The following is a 20,039-nucleotide window of genomic DNA, read 5'->3' on the forward strand; positions in this document are numbered from 1 at the left end:
CCCCGCCCTTCCTCTACCCGGTACATAGGGGTAGGAGTGCTGAAAACCTTGGCCGTAAACAAAAGGCAGAGAGCCATTTCTCCCTCTGAGGCAGCTTGGAAATGTTTTTCTGATTTTTGTGCCTCGAATGCCCTTTCATTTCTGTTTCTCCGTGACCTGGTTACCCTTTCTTTCCATGAAGAAATAGGCCACAATCACTGTGCCATTATAGAGTCATTACATGTTACCTTGAAGGACCCGAATCATTTAGGGAATAATGCACCTTTCAGTATGATTTTTCAGGAGAAAGGGACTGAGGCCACTCAGTGCCTTTGTTCCAGATAGATTACTGGTAGTGCGAACATCCTCTTCAAATGAAATCTCGTTCCGGCACAACCAAGCCACCTCCTGATGTAAGGGGAAAATTCTGTTTTTCTTACAACATACACAGAAATCTAATCACCCTCATTCCTGACTGAACTTTACCAAAGCAATACTTGGGAGTCTCCTCCAAGGTTTCTCGTGGCTATGTAGCTCTGCATGGGGGGCTTATATTTGAAGCAAGCGCATTTGCAGAGTGAGTGGCTCTCGCAGACAGGCTGTGTCCCCTCCAGCCGTTTCCATGATCTATAGCTCAGAATTCAAGTCCTAGATGGGCATTTGCACTAGCACAAAGCCCCGGCAGCTAATCACACTGCTGCCTTAAGCTCTGTGCCAGTGATTCTCAGCATGGCCAGTTAATCAACCTCTGAGATTTCTCTGCCGGAAACGCAGACCTCTGTGGAAACTCCCCCCGAGTCCCCTGCTGTGTGGTGTATGTGAAGTTGCTTGTATTAAGCACCTTTCACAGGCCTTAGAAGCCCCCAGGGTCTCCTGAGTGTTGGTGTAAAGCACAACCCAGCAGCCTGACTTGATGACAGAGGAAAACTGATTTATTGGTGATTGTTCCAGTGGCATCAGTCCAGAACCTTCCTGTAGTTACTTTAAATACAGTTCTCCAAAGGGATGAGTAGGAAGAGCATGGGGCGGTAATGGGTGAGAGGGAAAAATTACTAGGATTTCGGACAAAACTGTATCTGGTATCACATGAAGTACAAGCTTATTTGTTGCTGCTGCCCTGCTAAGGCTTCCTCTAGACTGCTGAAGATTAAAAGAGGGTAGAGAACTCGCTTCAGCATCCCAGTGGGCAATGCTTCAGCAGGTGTCCCTGGAGAGACTTGCTTGGTGATAATGGGATAACTAAACGGGCCATCACCCTCCTTCCTGTGACCATGGCAAGGTTCAAGCAACAGGGTAGCTGGGCTGCGCAGAAAACCGTTCACATTCCATCCTAAATGTCACGGTTCGCTGTAAAGCGAGAAGCCCCGAAGGAAAGGCAGCTGCAAAATTGCATAAACTGGATGGAAGTCCAGGGCTTTCCTTTGTTCCCCGCGTTCTCTTTCCTGACACTCCTCAGGTGGGTGTTTTTAACACTGCCTTTGCAATCTGGGGCACGCTTCAGACGTAAGACGGGCACTTCTCAATTGACACTTTCTCAGTGAACTGCTATGAGGGAAGCAGAGTGGTTTTGCCTGACTGCAGCTAACAGCTACTGCCAGAGTCTCAAATCTCCTGCAGGCAGGGAGTGAGCCAGGACAGGCCCTGTGGAGGGGAAGAGGTGGCTCTGCCAGGCACTGCTGGCTGTTTGGGCCCTGCTCTCTGTTCCCGTTGGCTCTGCATGGGTGCTTTCCTCATCGGCATCCCTTGCTTCGGGAGCTAGTGCACCGAGGACTGGGACTGTGGGTCAAGCAATCTAGGAAATCCCTCATATTGTTACAATAATAAGCAAAAGGCACGTCGGCACATTAAGCAGAACGTGCCTTCAGGCGTCACATCTTGGCCAGAAGCAACACGGGGAGCGAGGCAGGGAGGGAGAGAGGGCATCCCCTAGAAGAGCGGGTGGCCTCCCAGCCTGGCTCTGTCTGGCTCCCGCAGAGGAGACCTGCCAAACAGATATTCCCTCGGTCAGCCTCCCGGCCTCCCTCGCCATCTGCTGCAGGTCTAATGGCTTTGCCGAGGCACCAGGCTTCTGACATCTCATGGCCCAAGGGAGGGGCCACTCCCTCTAATCCCAGTTTGGAGGCTCCCGTCCTGCCCACCGTGTTTGGGTACGAGGTCCTCTGCGTGGCTTTCAGGTTTTCGGGTTGCAGCTTTGCAGTCGCTTCACTCAGGGCCCACGTCCCTCCTCAGGAAGGACTTTCTCGGACTGCAGGCGGTGAAGTCATCCTCAAACACACCCGCCCAGTGCTGGGCCTCCCTGGCGAAAGTTATTTGTGACCCTGTGATTGGTCTAAAGGACCGGCCGTCACCACCTAAACACTGAAGAGCTCTGGGGAGCAGCTGTTGACTTAAGCTAGAATTAATGTTTGATGTACAAGTTATGGATTAATGGCTTGCTATTACCTTCCTAAGCCACCACTGGCCTTACTTGCTTAATTAAAAAAAAATTGACTGGAATGCTTAACACCTGGTAGCAGCGCTCTGTCTAGGGCAGAGCAAGCCCGGCTCTCCAGTTCATTAACCAGCCTCAGCAGTACAGCCTCGGATTACTGCTCAGGGCTTAAAGGAGGGAAGATGTGTTGCCTTGAGTGTCTCAGGAAACTCAGGATTATTCTTGGAGCAAAGATATTTCCTGGGAATAGTAACCATTGAAGAACAAAGCAATGTACAGCTTCAGCACCAAAGTATCTAAGAGGCTCGAGCAATTCAGTGGTTCCAAAGCAAAGCCACACCATATTTTTAGCCTCTGAATCATGCTACAAATAGAGCAGGGAGACGGGACAGCAAGCAGTTAAGAGCCTATTCTGCAAGGTGTGACGTGTCCAGCGCCTTCAGAGCCTGTCAGCAGATCTCAGCTCTTCTGCAAATGTGTTACAGTCATGCGGGACTGGGCCCCGCGCAGGAGGGTCTCACTTGAGTCATTCCCGTGACTCCCAAGAGCTTTGCTCTCACGGTGGGAGAACCCCGTCCTTGGGGCCTTGCTTGGTCTGCGGAGTTCCTCGGTGGCAGCAGGCAGCCTCCTCGGCGGGAGGGCTGCTTCCAGGGAGGCAGATGCTGGGGAAAAGAAAGAGATTCTTCCGTAGAAAATTGCTTTACAGATTGCTTTGGGCAATTGCCCAGATTGCTTTACAGAGCCCTCCTCCCCAAAAGACGTGATGGAGGAACAGGTTTTTAGAAGAGGAGAGGCTGGTGTGAGGAAAGGAGAGAGGTGCAGTCTTGTATACACTAATTCCAACAGAGGGAGGCTGTCTTTTTCCCTGTTGCGACTCCACTGACTTTTCTGGTGTTAAGTCACAGACCCATGATGTGTAGGGGGCCCCAAAAAACTGCTTAGCACTTGTCTTCAGTGTCTTTCATGCATAAGAAAGAGTTTAGTTTTCCTTACAAAGGGGAACTGTGGAGCATGCACAATGATCCTTATCACTTCAGCCTTTCTAGCTGGGGGAGAAAGTTCAAACAGGAAGGCTCAGGTTTTCAGAGTGGCTGACAAGATTTCAGTTTTCACTGCATTTTCATCACAATGGGGGCTGTTTGTTCATGTATCTGGAAGACACATGATTCAGTTACCTTAACTGTGCAAGCTACTGTGTAAGAGGTGTCCATTCACACAGTCTTTAATGAAGAGTTAAATAAAACTGCATTTTCCTGTGTTTATCACAAGGCCACATGGCCCGTTAGGGCTGATACACAGTAGCTTCCTAAAATGACCGTGTTAGCACTGTATTTCTGAGCTACTAGATCACCTCAGCATAACTGCCAACATGCATGAGACCAGAGGATACTCTTGTGGCTGCAGACATTGCCCCATGAACCCAGAGGGGGTGGCAGGAGAGATTTGCAGCTTCAAATTATCCAGCCCAGCTCTGTGGTCTGAAATACAAGACCAAGATAGTTTGTTAAAAACATTAATTTTTCTTCCACCCACGTTCATTAATACTGATTTGCACTGACATAAAGAAAAACCACATTGGTTTCTTCGACTGCAAGCAGGAATCCTATGCTGACCGTTCTAGCTCCAGTCTCCAGTTTCAGTGAAATTTAGGAATAAAATATATGAATCATAGAACATAAAGAGGATTTGAAATATTATTTTCATTTTCAAACATCCCGTGTTTGTATTGGCAATGGAAATATCTTACCCTTGGACACAATGTGATTCAGTCAGTCAGAAGCAAGTGCCACTTAAAAGCCAAGACCTAAGTGCTCGTGAGCTTCATGGCTGACTGATCCTGAATTCTGGTTTGTACTACCTAGTTCTGGTTGTATAAAAGCCAGGGCTGCAGAAAACAGGCAAAACTACTGAATTCACACTTGTGTATTAAATTCTGTACTTGCACACACCTGCACACATGCATGTGTGCATGTACACGCGTACACGGATGTAAAACCTAAACAAGTTTTACTGCACAGTTGAAGCAGGCTGCAGACTTGGACACAATAATAGAATCATGAAGTACCGGAGGTGGGATGGGACCTCTGGAGGTCATCTAGTCTGATCCCCCACTAAAAAGTTATCTTCAAAGTGATCTCAGGTTGCTCAGGCCTGAGTCCAACCAAATTCTGAAACTCTCCGTGATGGAGATTTCCCAGCCTCTTTGGGCACCTGTTTTCAAGTGTTTGTCTACCACCACTGTGACCTTTTTCCCTTGATAACTTCGCCTTGTGGCAGGTTGTGTCCCTGGCCTCTTGCCCTTTTGCTGTGTACCTCCAAGAGGAGTCAGGCTCTGTTCTCTTCCTAACGCCTTTCCAGATGGAGGAATACCACCATTAGGTCCCCTCTTTGGTCCATAACTCAGTCTTCCAGCATGCTGAGGGAGCAAAGCATTTCTCTGACTCTGCGACTAGGTTAGGGACTTGGGAGGTAGACAGCAGACCTTGCCAGTAAAAGACCAAGGCAAAGAAGGCACAGAGTAACCCACCTTTTCCGTGCCCTGGATCACTGAGTTGCCCACCCCATTCAGCAGCAGGCCAACAGCTTGCTTCGACTTTCTTTGCTCCTAATGTATCTACAGAAGTCCTTCTTGCTGACCTTCGCATCTCTCACTTGTTTGAACTCCAGGTGAGCTTTGGCTTTCCTAACTCCATCCCTGCGTGCCCAGGTCCTGCTCCCATAATCTCTCTGGAGAGCCTGTCCCTTTCCACCTCCCACACTCACCCTTTTTGCATTTAGGTTCCATCAGGAGCAACCTGCTCAGCCAAGCTGGCCTCTTTCCATGCCTGCTCATTTTCCTGTACAACAGGAAGTCCTTGCTTAGGTTCATGTGCCTTGTCCATGAAAATCAATCAGGTCTCCTGGGCTCCTTTCCCCTTCAAGACAGCTTCCTGCAGGATCCTGCCTGCCAGCTCCCTGAACAGCTCAACCTCTGCTCTCCTGAAGCCCGTGGTCTCTAGCCTGCTACTTGCCTTCCTTACTGCTCGCAGGCTCCTAAAATCCACTGTCTTCTGGTCACCGCTGCCAAGGCTGCCATTGGCCTTCACATCTTCAACCAGTTCTGACTTCAGGAATCAGGCAGTCGCTCACTGAGCTGCGGCAATGCAGGCACTGGTGACGTGGTGACTGCAGTGGGATGTGTAATTAGGGACAGTATGGCATGCCCTGTTTGTGGAGGGGCAGCAAAGCTAGGATTTCAGAGCAGTTTAGCTTCTGGTTTGAACTTTCTGGCTCTGCCTGGTCTCTGATAAAATCGTACCCTTCTCAAGGCAGTTACATAGACTAAAACCTTTAAAACAGCTCACAGAGTTTACAGGTAGGACATATATCCTGGCTGCAGGTAAAAGTACACCTAAATGTCTGGCCATGGTAGATGCCAAGACAGTTGTACTCCATATTTAAAGGGTTGCCTATTCTCTTGACATATCAGATTTTACACTCAGGAGAAAGATTTCGACATCTCCAGGGATGGCTCACGGGTGTTGGCCCTTGTCAGCAAAGTAGGAGGCTGCATTGACACAAACACAGAGAACCACACGGAAAGTACTAGAACAGCTTGGCAGCAGATCCTTGCTTTGAATGCAACATACGGCTTCACTTATTTCAAGAAAAGCAGAAATAGCAAGGCTCCCACTAAGGGCAGCGAAACTTGTTGGGAGCTGCAGCTGAAACCCCAAACCAGAGCTGCACACACTCGAAGGGATGTATGAAACGGCTCCCACCATGTCCACAGGGCTCTGGCAGGCAGAACCAACGGCAGCGCAGGGACCCACTCCTCCTCTCTCATGCAGCAGACTAACTCAAGAACGGTCTCTGCTGGGACAGCAGAATCACACAGATGTGAAAGAAGAATAAACAAGAGCCTGAAGGTCTGAGGCTGGAAATACTCTAGTACCTCCTAAAACATTTATCATGTGTTGGGAAGCTGGATGACTGGACAGGCAATAAAAAAGGTCTTGCTGACGGAGGCTGTCTGCAGCAAGGCTCCCTCCATGCTGACATCTGCACTTCTGGCAGAGCCAAGTGAAGATGAGGCTAATGCAAGGCATCTTGGTATTGTGTGTCGTGGCAAATTCACTGGTGCTTGCAACACTTCCATACAACGCAGAGGTGAGTGTGTGCTGTTTGGTTTTGAAAGCAAGTTTATAGCAACAAAGAGTTCCCAAGTTTCACTGAAGTTTACTTGGAGATTTTGAGCTCAAATGAAATCAAGGCTCCAGTATGTGTGCAAGTCCAAGGAGAAAAACAGAGGAAAACATATCATCCTTTAGAGAGGGAGGCTTCTGAGGTTTGCTCATCCCCGGTAAAGTTCAGCAGAGGAATCATCGAGATGAAGAGAAAATGAAAAGATCAGAGATAAAGATGGACATGACTTACTAAGTCTTTCATTTCCTTGTAAGGCAAAAATAAAAAGGCACATGATAGAACTGAAAGATGATACTTTTAAATGAGAAAAAGTATGTATTTTTGTACAAAAGATGTGCTCATTTTGTGGAAGTGATGGCTGAGGGCACTGGCAGGAGCTCAGCCAGCAACAAAAATAATTAACAAAATAAGAACCAGATGTAAATCCATGCAGTAAAGTCATGAACTGATACAGACAGCTGGAAATAATATCTGAAAGGGGTAAACTGCCCTTGTTCAAGGAGTTTATATATCAGTTTTCTAAACTATTCCAATGCTGAATAAATCATTCCAGAAATATGAATGCACAATGACTATGAAGATGATAAATTATCGAGTGTTAATATGCCTCAGGGTAGTAACTGCTTTGTGCTCAAGGTTGGAGAGAACACCACTGTTTCCCCTCTCTTTTACCCTCTGGGCTTCTGCTCCAGTGTAGCCTCACATTTTATTGGGACGTTGTTTGGTGAGAGGACAACTTCACATTCGTTTCCAAGACACAAACGCAAGGTGGCTTGCCTCCCTGAAATAAAAAAGTCAGTCAGAGTTCATGCTGCAGAGCACCTGGGCAGGGTAAATCCCACCCTACCTGAGTGGTGCTCTGTTAAGCAGGCCCATGTGGTGTGACTGATCGTTTAAATTCGGGTTGCAGCTTTCTAAACCCAGAAGCCTGACTGTGTATCTGGCTCATGTTTCTGTTCTGCCAGACCAAAACCCTTTGCAGTTTGGGGACGGCCACTCTCCTGGGACGGGCACTGCACAGGGCTGATGGAGATGTCGTTAACTCATCCTCGTTAACTCATCCTGTCCTTTCCAGGGCAAGCGGATCGTCAGCGAGAAACGCGCCGACTGCTTCCCCGGCCCAGGCAGAGTGCCAGACCTGAGCGAAGAGGAGACAGACCATTTGGTGGCTTTCCGCCGGGGGAGAAGGATGCAGATTGCCATCACCATGGATAACAAGGAAAAAGTAAGTGCATTGTGAATGACTGGCCGGCAACGTACCAGTGGCATCCACTCGTTCTGCTGGCATGAGAAGGGCCATGGAGACAGATTAGGAGCTGGCCCAGCAGCAGGATGCTGGGAGAGACTGGGTATTGGTGTGGGCCTTATCACCATTAAACTCTCTGCCTTCCATCGCTGTGAGAGAGGAAAGGCTACAATCCTTTCCCTTCTCTGTGATTCTAGCTAGAGCTAGCAGGCTCTTAAACGTACTGGGACCATAAGAAATGTCAGATGCTGCGTTTGGAGGCTCGATGAAAGCACTGACAGATATGGGGCATGAATCTCACCTCCTCTTTCTCACCAACTTCTTTTTGGGGCCATACAGCAGACTGAGTCGGGAGCGCTGTCCTCTTGACTCCCTGCATGACTTAAAAGTTAACAGAGCTGGGCAATACCTCCTTCTAAATGCACGTCCTGCTGTGCCTGGCCATAGCCTAGTGGGTGAGCTGCCTGAACTTTGTTAATCTTTGAAACATATTTCAAATACTTCTTTGCAAATACCTTCCTCTACACACACGGAGGCATGTGATATTTTCCTATTTGAGAGTTTGCACAGATAAGTACAAATGCCTGCAGCAAGCAGGGTCAGCAAAGACTAGGAAGGAAAACAACACTCAGTGTAGCTGCCAAACACACCCAGGAACTCTGGGAGACCTATGCAGCACCCACTCTGGGACAGTAGCCAACCATCTGCTAACTGCCCCTGTTAATCTCTGGCTTCTCCTCCTCCCCAGAGTTTACCCAGCCTCTGAAAACCCATGTGCTCCTTTCTCATGGCTACCAAGCAGGTTTTTAGAACGCCATAAACCTCAGATAGGCTGCCTGATCGAGCCACTAGCAACTGCCCCTTTGCCAGACGTTCTCATGGCAGATGTCACCCATTTCAGTCCAGGCATCACAAATACACCTAGACATGAGAGTGGCCTGACCATGCCTGTGCTGTAGCTGCTCTTGAGGCCATCAGATGTAATTCTGTGATGTGCAGGGCAAGTGTCTCCACTTCTGCTCTTGCTGGGCTTGTTTCAATGCTTATCTCTAAGATCATCAAGCAGGGACTCTGCTAGGAGAGAGCCGCAGGAGGAGTGCATAGATTTTGGCCTCAGAACCTGAGCCCTATTTTAAGTGTACAGACAGCCCCGGGAAGGGTAATCTCTCATACGCTCTCGTCATGGAACATGAAATTTGAGGCTGTGGATCCACGTAGGTGGTTTGGCGATGCCTTGCTCACACTGGCCCCAGAGCAGTTAGATTCAGAGTGTGTATGAGAGCAGGCCTACAGCTGCGCTGGCTTAAAGCCGTATCTGCCTACACCTTTTACACGAAGCTCTGAAGAGCTGATGCTTTGAATTGGAGACTGGCAAGGAGGGTGTAAAGTCCCTAATGCCAGGCAGGTTTGGTTTGGGTGACTCAGCAGAGGTTGGGGTCTTGGGTCTTGCTCCTGCTACTTTCAGCTCCCACTGTGCTACCATTCATTGAAGCTCATTCATTTAAATTCATTCCCAATGAATGCAGGTCCCTCCATAGAGCAGTGCAAGGAGCTCACAGAACTCTGTCAGCCCTCCCTTCCCCAATGGTACGTTGCCAGAGTGGGCTCCTTCACACAGCTTGGACTAGAAGGTAATCCTGATAATCCCCAGGAGTGCAGGCAACTCCATGCTGCTCCTCCTCAGATACCAAAGTTCATTTAAAGTCTTCCCTTTTCTTTCCCTGAATCCAAACGCGGTGGCTCAGTTGGCAGAGGGCAGGACTGAAGCTCAGGCTCTTCTAGCAACAGCGGGCTGTGAGGGAGGCCTGCTCAGTGCTGGGGCAGAGCCTGGTGCTGATGTCCATGGATCGTGCAGAGCCATTTGGTGCCTTCACGTCTTGGCTGACCAAGAGAAGGATCTCTGTCAGGAGCACAGGAAAGGCACCGAGGCTTCATATGACTCTAGCTATCAAATAAACCTGCCGAGGAGCAGTGTATGCCCTCGGCAAGAGTGAAAAGAAAGCTTAGTTTTGCTTGATCACCTGGTCTTCTGGCTGGATGGAGAGCCTGGCTCAACAGCAGTCTTGGATTAACGTAGCTGGTAAGACCCATCTAGCGATAGCATCATGCTTCTTGCTGGCGCAGAAAAATTGTCCCCTGCTTTCTGTCCCTGAGCTTGGAGGCATACCTCCCCATGCCTCTTGGAAGCTCACAGAGAGCAAAATGGGAGCTTCCTGCTCCCTGGAAGGCAGGGTGCTTTCAGGGACCTCGTGCTCTCCCAGACGGCGCAGGAAGCAGGGAGCCAGCACACGGGTTGGCACGGAGCACAGCTCCCGGGACGGGAAATGGAGGGGCCAGAAGAGCGTGTTAATGAGCTTATTTTGAAAATGGGCTTTTGTGGGAGTATTTGTTGTTGTTCTTTGGATTCCTCTTATAATTTAGAAAAAGATATAAAACAGTTTGAAACTCTAGTTTCTAATACATGTTACCAGCTGGATATGTTTCAGAGTCCAGCTGAGCTCAGGAGATTTCCTTGTTCCTGGTGATCTCCCTAGACTGATCAGGCCCTGTTCCATCCCTAGTTAAAAGGTATCTTCATATTGCTGCTTGGATTGTGTAACTTCAGACAACAGCTACAACAGCCAGGGCAAAAAACCAGCTCTGAGCACTCAGGCACAACGTGACAGAGGGATGTGGCTGTAAGGGGGTTAAATGGTTGGATTTCATGGTTGCCTCTGTGAGCTGCTTTCTTCCATCTGCACTTGGTCAGCCCTTTCCCGGGATCAGTGACAGAAGCAGATGGGGCCTGAAGTGTCAGGTCACGCTGGCGTCTCACACACCGTGCCGGCTCGGGCTGGTTGAGTCTAGCGAGGTTTGGTCTGGCCCACCCTGTCACTTCAGCTGCTCCTAAGCTGCGTGAAGGATTAGTGTTTTAAACAAGTACTTCCCTTTTCTGGTAGTGATAGTGCTTGCAAAATTGAAACCAGGCAAGTCTGCCTCACATGCTCTGCCTCGGAGAGATGTGTTTCTCCAAGAGGCACCGCAAGACTGCAGCGCAGAGAGCGGATCAGTTAGTAATACCAGAATGTATAAAACCTCTACTAAATAACTGTGGCCTGCAGAGCTCCGCGTGTGTCCCAGGGACGGTGAATGCAGCCATCCATTTTGGACGTGGAAGCCCAATCCCACCAGCACAGCATCCACAAACCCTGTCAGCCCTGGGCTGCAGCTCCCTCCACGTGAACAGGGTCAAAGCATGCCTCTGCCATTCCAGCTGCGGGGCCAACAAGCCCTGAGCAGTGCTGAGTGGCTCAGGGCTGCGTCCCTTCAGGAAAACAGGGAACCAGCTGGTAAAGAAGGAAACCTGCTCTGGTGGGCTCTGCAACCCAGAGCCACCCCAGCGCTGCTGCAGAGCTGGGACCCGCCCGGTGTGGGCCGTGCACTAACAGGCGTGTTGGTGCAGCAGTGTTTGCACTGAGGGTTTGCAGCAGCAGCCAGCAGCGCGGCGGCAGGGCAAGAGCAGCAGCCTGCAGACACCCCTCCCCTCCTGCACTCACCACCCCCAAGTTAGGGGCCCCCTCTGCCAAGAACAGCATTGTCTCCTAGACAGGCTTTTTCTTGCCTGAATTCTAATCTTTTTTTTGAGTCCATCTAAACTTTATCCCCCACAACGTCTCCAGCCAGCAGCTGCAACGTGACGTGCGGTGCTGAAACACGCACCCCTTCTTTTTCTTCAGACGTGTTACCTGGTCATAGGCTCACAGAATGGTTTGGGTTGGAAGGGATGACAACTCCATTTGCTGTTTCTGCGTCACGGGAAGCAGTGCCTAGATCATCCCCTGTTCACTTTCCTGGAGCACAAATGATTTTATCGACTCGTTTCACAGCTCCATCAGCCATCTCTTCAGCAGGCTTAAGAGACTGACCCTATTTAGACACGTGTGGTGAGGAAGTAGTTCTATATTTTTGATCACTCTCATTGCCTTTGTTTGTGCCTTTGTTTATGCTTTTAATATGAGGAGGCCAGAACGGTACATGATATTCAAGCTGCAGGCTCTTGGATGTACTCAGTGACATAACAATGTTTCTGGCTTGTTCTCTATTCTTCTCCTAACAACTTTGCATTTTCTTTGCTTTTTTTCTAAATAATTGAGCTAACATTTTCAGAGAACTAGTCACAATAACACCAAAATTTCGTTCCGGAGTGTTAATCACAGTTCAGGCTTCATTACTCCGTGTGTGTATATAAGAAGGGGCATTTTTCTCCGTGTGAGTTATTTTGTATTATTGATATTGAATTTCATCCGCAATTTCATGATGCAGGCATTCAATGTCAAGAGATCTTTTGCAGCTCTTTCCTGGCAAATTACATTCTTTGCCCTGAATGATTTAGTATCATCAGCAAACTGTCATCTCTCTATTCAGCTCCTTTTCCAGACCATTTATGAGCATGTTGAGCAGCGCATGTTCCCGTGGCACACCCCTGCTAATCTTCTACCATGGAAACTGGCATTTTCTTGCCACTTTTCTGTTCTATCCTTTAATTAGTGGTTAATCCAAAAGAGAAACTTCATTTTCATCCCCAAGCTGATCAGCTACTGGGAGAGCCTGACAGGGCAGCAGTGTTGCCACCCGAGCAGCAGTGTGTTAGGGCCTGAGCTGAGACCCCCAGTTCAAGGACTGGCTTCCAGCCTCCCTTATTACCCCAGCACGGTCCATCCATTGGGGTTTTTCACCTCATGCCCCACCTGGTTCCCTACTCATTCTGGGTTGTTTGTGTCCTCCCTCCCACAGAGGCCTGTGGTGCCTGGGGGGGAGGATCATGTCCCTCACTCCCCCTTCAGTGACATCCCATAGCCTGGCCACTGCCAAATTCGGCTCCTCTTCTCTGCACTTGCCAATTTTATCCTATTAAACATTTGATGGACATCCTCGCCATCCCACATTTTTCTCTACTTTTGTTCATGATGAAATTCAATAAAAAGAAGAAGAAGAAAAGACTCCCATTCTTGCTGGCCTTGGTGCTTCTAGCTAGCACCACATTGTCAGTCGCAGACCGCGTCGCAGCCGGCAGCGCACAGCTGTGGCAGAGGCTGCCAAGAGGAAACGCAAGGAAAAAAAAGGAAAAAAAAGCTGTTCTCATGATTTTCTTTTCTGAAACAGCCCCAGTGCCTTACACTACCCTGCAATCTTGAAGCTTGTTTTTTTCTACCCAGTGGAAGACTCTTTCACTCTGTGTTAGCACAGAGGGCTGGGGGCACCAAATTACCCCGTCTCCTTGCAGAAGGAGTTAGCCTGAGCACACCGCTCTGCTGCTGCAGCTTCACGGCCTCCAGTGCTGCTGCTGGCTTGGGGGTGCCACGTCTGGGACCTTTCTTCCCATCTCTGGCTGGCTGCCCCTAAATCTGTTTCAGGGCTCTCCCCACAAGCAGGGCCAAGGATAATGCCTAATCTTTAGCACCCGTTTTCCTAAAAAGCCGCTCCATGCTCTGGCAGTGTTTCAGGATCGTTAATACATGAGAGCTGCGAGCTCTCAGCCCAGGACCAGGGGAGCACAATGGTTAATTAGAAGGTTACAGGTCATCTTTTAAATGGACAGTTGATGGGGCTTCAGGGCTTTTAAATTGTCCTTTTATTAACAGAGTTTCCCAGGATGGTATATCAGAAATGACTGTAATCAAGAGACAGAAAAGCTGCTTTCAGGGATTTACACAGATGAGTCTGACTCCTGTGCTAGCGTAGGAGAGGAACCAAACCTGTGGCGGGAGAAACACTTGATTTACATTGCAGATGGGAGGGGAAGACAGGCAGAAAGGGTGGCTGAAAAGTCTTTAGCTCCCTTCAGGCAGCACAATCAGTAGGCAGATTTTTCAAAAGAGTTAGAAAAAAATACCCTCTCATGTACTAGTTTCATAAATCCTGCCCAGTGGGGGATCCAAGCACTGGAAACACAGCTCTAAGCTCTTACAAAACTCTCCTCCTGCAGAATAGATGCCAGTTCTGGTGCTGACACGTGCCTGGAGAAGTGGGTACCAAAAGGGTGATTTAACACGTCTGTCGGTACTTGTTTTTGAAATAAGAAGACAGTGAAGTAGCCCAGAGACATCGAAGCCTGTCAGACCTTTCGGTTTGGTTAGTACAAAACAGTGCTTAGCATGGCTGGATAATGGCATCAGCATTGTCACCGCTGCACGTTAGTGTTAGCTGGGTATGTGTGCGTCGGGAGGTCAGAGAAACCCGGCATCAGGAAGCATTTGGGATCCCAGGGCCATATCCTTTTAGGAGCAGGCTCTGTCCCATCCCGGACCGTTCTGTGGCTGAGAAATTGAGAAATCCTTGCATAAATCTCAGGATAAACAAACATAATCTCTGAATACTTCAGGATTTTGTTCCCTCCTCACATCTCTTCCCCTGCTGTGCAGGAACAGTTAAACTATGAGATGATAATGTCATTGTCATATTTCATAATTTTGGGGGCGGAGAGGAGGAAGGAGGCGAAAAACATGTTTTGCTTCCCCATGGCCTGGGTGTGTCATAACAGGCTAACAGCAGCTCTGGGGCAGCACGGAGCAAATGCAAAAGTCTGCTCCTGAGCCAGCGCAAAAGCAAAGCTAACCTTGTTCCCCGAACTGCGCAGTTCAGACCTGCTTTCCTGCGAGAAAAGAACCAGATTTTTTTGGTCCTCGGTATTTTCCGTAGTGCCCTTTGAGAAGCAAAATTAGAAGCAGACTAAGGAAAAAGGCAGCCTGGCTTTGAGTGAGGGGTGTAAAAGGATGGAGCGTTGTGCAGTGTCCCTGTGACAGAGCGATTTGCGGTGTGTGCCGAAGCCCTCGTGCCCCAAACGGGCCAGCCGCCGGGCCCTGGCCCTGGCCGGCCACGCAGGAGCCGCGTCTTCTCCTGTGTCACGGCGGCGCGGTCCCTCGGCCAGGCCGGCCCAGCACATTTCCTGGACGCCGGCTCGTCCTTCGCTGCTCCTTGGCAGAGATGGGGCTGAAGTCAAGCTGTGCTGGGCTGCGGGCAGGCAGAGGCACGCTGCTCCCCCCGCAGCTTACGCACACCCTGGCTCGCTGCTCCGGCTGTGCGGATGCTCTGGCTTTCCGGTTCCCGTCTTTGGGGACACAATCAGGCATTGTAAAGGGTCCAAACCGAATCATTCTTTGCATGAGCTTGCATGAGAAATATGCAGACTTGGGTGAAACAATAAGCACACCCATGCAGCTCCGTGCCTCAGTTTCCCCGACAATTCTGAGCTGCCTGTGGCGTGTCCAAGGCAATCCGTGCTCCTTCTCTCTTGTCTCTCCTCCCGCACAAGGTTTCCCCCAGGGACGGGGGGGCTCCAGCTCTTCTGCAGCAGCTGGCTCCTTTGTACTCTTTCTAAAATGGTGAGGTTTAGAAACTCTTTTACAGCTGCTTTACAGGCTAAACATCCGTCTGCACCTTGCTCCCCAGCCAGCCTCCTCAAACAAGCAGTTTCCAGGACTCTGCTGTTTTAATCTCTCTATAAACGCAAAGTCTCGGTTTGGGGCTGCAGAGACTTGTCAGATCCCTCGCTACCGGGTTCTTCAAATGGGGCTGCACGAGCAGTTGACTTTGAGCCCGGAGGGAGCATTTTTGGTTACATGAGTTTTTGCAGCAACCTTTTGAAATGAATATCCAATATTATCTTTCACCATATCCTGGCTCGTTTTGCAACAGGCCAGGATATGTACGGTGAGGGGTGGCTTCTCTGAGCATCATCCTCTCTGCATTTTTTCCCCAATCTTTGCTGAGAAATCCTAGGAAAATATAGCTAACGTCTTCCTCATTATTTCCAAGGGTCTGTTTGCACAAGCTTCCCCCTGTACTGAGTGCAATGTCCATGAGCACCAGCTCTCTGGTCACACTTCCCACCTGCCTCAGGTTTAGCACGTGCAGACAAGCCCCAAGCAGACCACCCCCAGTTCGCTCCCTGCACGGTCCTGCCGGGCATCAGGCTGCAGCGGGGACGAGTTGCCTTCGGAGGCTGGGCAGAGCCAGCAGGTGTTGAGGCTGGTGTCCCAAGTTTCCTGCGTCCACCCCCATAATGCTGAGCTAAACCTGGGGCTGGCAAACGACTGGAATAAATGTCCTGTTTCCAGCCTGGGTTGGACCTCACTGCACTGACACTTTCTCGAACAGCTGACCTGGCAGTTTGTGCTGTGACTTTCCTCTTTGTGTTTCAGTTTTGCTTGGCAGTGCGAAATGGCAGCATGATAATCTCGGCCCCGCACACTCCCTGGCCCCGTAGCCGTTCAGCAGGGAGGGGAATTTGGGGATGCCTCGGCTCCGCTGGGCGTGAGGGGGCCCGCTGGGCTGCAGCGTTTGTGCGAGGCAGTCCCAGGGCTGCCATGTACGGTTACAAAACGGGGGGGGAGGTGGCCGTGATAAATGCTGTGCCACTTGGCAGCCGCTGTGCTGCGAATCACATGCTATGGCAGCGTCAGGTGAGAGTGGGAGCCGCTCATGGAAGCCTGCGGCCATCCCAGGGCAAAGCCCCGGGCACCAATGCCCTGCCCAAGGGGCTCAGCATCGTGGGGGCCAGGCTGGTACCCTGCCCTCATCTGCCCGGCACATGCAGCCCTCCCGGTGGCACTCCGACAACGCTATCTAACCAGGGCAGAAAGGCTTTCTTAAATGATATTTACGCTCTGCAGACTATTTTGCTAAGACCCACTGTGATCCCACCCCGGCCTCTGACCTGGCTGCCCCCCCCACGCAGGGGCAGAGAACCACCTGGCCTGCGGCGTGCCTCCGTGTCTGTAGCTCATGAAGGCAGGGGGGCTAATTTTCACCTCCTGCCAGGCAGGGGGATGTCAACACCAGAGCAGAGCTTGCCAGTCTGGTGGCAGCACGGCTAAATCCAGTGAGAGCAGGGATGGGCCCTGGTAGAAGGTCACCATGTTTGACTGGGACAAAAATCACTCCCAACTTTACCGTGCTGGCTTTTAGCTGCATCTTAGATGGGCTCCCAGCTCTTGCACAGTTGAAGCTGGGTGTTTGGCCCAAATCTGAAAAGGTACCTGGAACCAGGTCTGCCTTGGAAAGAAATGGGACTGTACAGGACACCTCTCTGCCTCTAGCTTGGGAGGAGGAAGGACCTGTGGGAATGCATCCCTTTTTCTTGCTTTTCTCATACGTGCCTTACTTTCTGACTTCTTTTTTTCCACATCAGCTTGTTTCAGGGCCCAAGAAACTAAACTTTCCTCTTTTTCTGACCTTTTCTGGGCAGTTCTTACAGGTCCTTTTGGGCATGTGGTCAGGTACCGACTCCACTGCCAGGAGTTCTTGCTTGATCCTTGAAATAATTCCTGTGTCTGTGCTCTTGCAGGTAGAGGAGAGGAGAACAGCAGAGAAGAGGAGATCAGACAGCGACAGAGGCCCAGAAAGTGAGCACGGACGGAAGGTGAGTGGGGCCCCGTGCCCCTTTGAAGGGATTTTTGTCTTGGAAGAGGAAACCAGTAGGATGTGCCTCCCCACCAGTAAGAGTTGCCTCAGTCCTAAAGGAAGCAGCAAGGCGCTCTGATGTGGTCCCCACTGTTCATTCCTCTCGTCATCCAAAGCTTTGCTGTGCAGCCAACACACTTGAAGCAAAGCAGCTCTGGAAAGAGGTGACAGGGGACCTGCCCTTCACGCCTTGTCACAGCTGCTGAAGTCCGTAGCACAGCAGCAGGGCTGTTAGGGAGGGTAACGTGCTCACCCGTGGGGCAGCACAGCCCTAGCTGGTTTCTCTCCCAAAACCATTTGCTTGTGGGTTGAAAGACTCAGGCCGTATTAGCTACAGCTCCTCACTTCAGCAGAAGCTGAGTAGGATGGAGGTAAATTAAAGCACAGGCCTTCCCACTGACTGTTTAATGCAAACCCTGGAGGACATGCTGGCTCCCCCGAGCATGCAGATGCTCTTAATTAATGGAGCACAAATTTAATAGCCCCATCTCAGTGTGATTCATTAGGAGGACACAGATGGGCTCTTAAACATTCATCCCAGCTGAGACCCCAGAGCAGAAGAGGGGAGCACGAGAGCTTTGTGGTCCAGCTAACCACAGCTATGCTGCACCTGAGGTGAGCCCCTGGTCAGGCACCGGCTCGGCCACCTCTGCGTCTGCCCACGAGACAGCACGGGCACCGGCCTCACTCTGCCCCTCGCTTGTGGCTTCCCCTTCGCTAAGGGGCGAGGTAACGGCCCTTCCCTGACCCTCCAGCTCTGGAGGTCCAACCCTGCTCTCGCCAGCTGTGTGCCGCTCAGCTCTCGCGCGCTTCTCTCCCCTACGGAGGCATCCGGATCCGTTGTGGCAGGACCCACTGTGCCCTGCCGTGCCATGGGGCTGGACGCTGTGGGGAGCAACTCCAGGCCTGTGCTGCAACCCAGGGACCAGTGCTTGCCCTTGCTTTTCCCTGGTGCGCCTTCCCTTTCCGCGGGCCTCATCTCTCCCTCTTGGGGGCTGCAGTCTCTGGTCCCCCAGCTCCTGCCAGCTAAGGAACGAACGGAGGAGCAATTACTGCCGCCCCATCTCTGGCCCACGCAGGTGGGTCTCCTTGGTAACAGGGCTCTCAGTCACTCCTTCCCCCCTGCTCTGCTTTTCTCAGCAGTGCGACGCTGAGGAGTTAATTCCTGTTCGGGGAAGGGGTGAGGGTGGCTGGCGTGGAGGGGCACATGTATGAAGTGGTGAATTATCTGCTGGTAATCAGCATCCCAGGACTCAGCTCTGCACCGAGCTATTCGTTACGCAGTGTTGCTTGACAACACACCGTGGCCAGTTGGCTCCTGTTTCCACCACGACCATTAGCCTGACAGCTGGGTTACCCCGCCCTTCACCTGCTCCATCAGCTCCCAACTACCTTTTCAGTAAGTTTTAAACTTTTGAACAGCGGCAGCCTTTAACTAGTCTATCGTGAGGAGGAGTGATAAACCGAGAGGCTGCAAGCAATGAAGGTGAAGAGCCCCTTTGCTCTGAGAATGCTGCTCTTGGCACTCGCAGTGCTGCATGCCCTGGGCGCAGGGTGGGCCCCAGCCCTGTGACTGTGGGCTCCTGTGGATGCCTGGAGGTCACAGAAGGCTGTTTTCCTTCTTGACCCTGTCAGTGTGAAGGATTTCATAGGTATAACTTTGATTTAAGTGGCCCGAAGTCTTCAGGTGGGGGGATTCATCAGCCTGGTGCATCTTCTATGAGAGTTCAACCTCTTAAACTCTGTTGGGAGATGTTGCAAGCACTCCAGGAACTAACTATATGCCGTAAGTAAACCTTAGCAAAGTGCCTTTTCCAGGAAAAATTGAGAACATTTGCACACAGAATTACAGGGGCATGCTTTAAAGGTTTGTAATCAGGTCCTGAATATCTAGAATGAAAAACTACATCTTACGCCAGCTGCTTCACAGGTTGGGAGGTTAGATATCGCTACAGGAACCAAAGAAATATTGTGGTTCAGGTTGGGGAAACAGCAGTGAGGCCTCATGTCATTAAAGCAACAGGAATCTATCCAGATGGCAAATCCAGGGGTTTAGGTGGAAGCAATTTTAATCCTTTGAAATGTAACACTATTCATGCAGTTTGGGTGAAGTGGAGCAACTTCTCAGAAATACGTCGCCGCAAATTATCGTTATCATTGTTGGCTGTCCCTGGGAGGGAATGGTTGCCTGCTCTGATTCGGCTGTGGATTTACGATGGGACTCCAAGCAAGCCACGTAACTGCTTCCCGCCGCAGTTGTCCTCGCTGTGAAGTCAGCCAGCCCTGGGACCAGCGTATTTCGGCTACGGGTAGAGCAGAGCCCTTCTGTGCGCACATCACTTCAGAGAGAGAAGCCCACCCTGCTCCAAGTGGTTTTCAAATATTACTGAGCATTTCTGGTGGTGACAGTACAAAGTACACCAAACACAGCTATTTCAGACATTTTAATTAACAGGAAGCTCTTTTGCCTCCCCTAGGACGGTGGGAAGTCAGTCCAGAAGAGCCCCGGAGACCTGAGTTTCCCCATGACTGGGCGGGAACGCTCGGAGTACATACGCTGGAAGAGGGAGCGAGATCAGATTGACCTGGAGCGACTGGCACGTCACAAGAACGCGAAGGGCGAGTGGCGACGGGCTTGGGATGTGGAGAAGTCAGAGCACATGTAGGTCCTCCACTGTCCTGGGGTGGTTTGTCTGCAGCAGGCCATCTAAAGCCAGTGATGAAACCTTGCGCAGATACTTATTGCTGATCAAATCC

The 20,039-nt window shown here is 50.6% G+C and overlaps 1 protein-coding gene across 3 annotated transcripts in view; it reads left to right on the top strand.

The window, feature by feature from the left end:
- Nucleotides 1–20,039, top strand: part of CCDC9B (coiled-coil domain containing 9B) — a 36,983-nt gene that overhangs the window by 9,965 nt on the left and 6,979 nt on the right. For all 3 annotated transcript variants that reach the window (XM_086472335.1, XM_086472336.1, XM_086472337.1), the window contains 3 exons: nucleotides 7,671–7,820; nucleotides 17,167–17,241; nucleotides 19,760–19,944. In XM_086472335.1, the coding sequence (XP_086328461.1) occupies nucleotides 7,671–7,820; nucleotides 17,167–17,241; nucleotides 19,760–19,944 (410 nt within the window). The remainder of the gene's footprint in view (nucleotides 1–7,670; nucleotides 7,821–17,166; nucleotides 17,242–19,759; nucleotides 19,945–20,039) is intronic.

Source organism: Leptosomus discolor, chromosome 12 (assembly GCF_034619465.1).
Source record: "Leptosomus discolor isolate bLepDis1 chromosome 12, bLepDis1.hap2, whole genome shotgun sequence".
Lineage (NCBI taxonomy): Eukaryota > Metazoa > Chordata > Aves > Leptosomiformes > Leptosomidae > Leptosomus > Leptosomus discolor.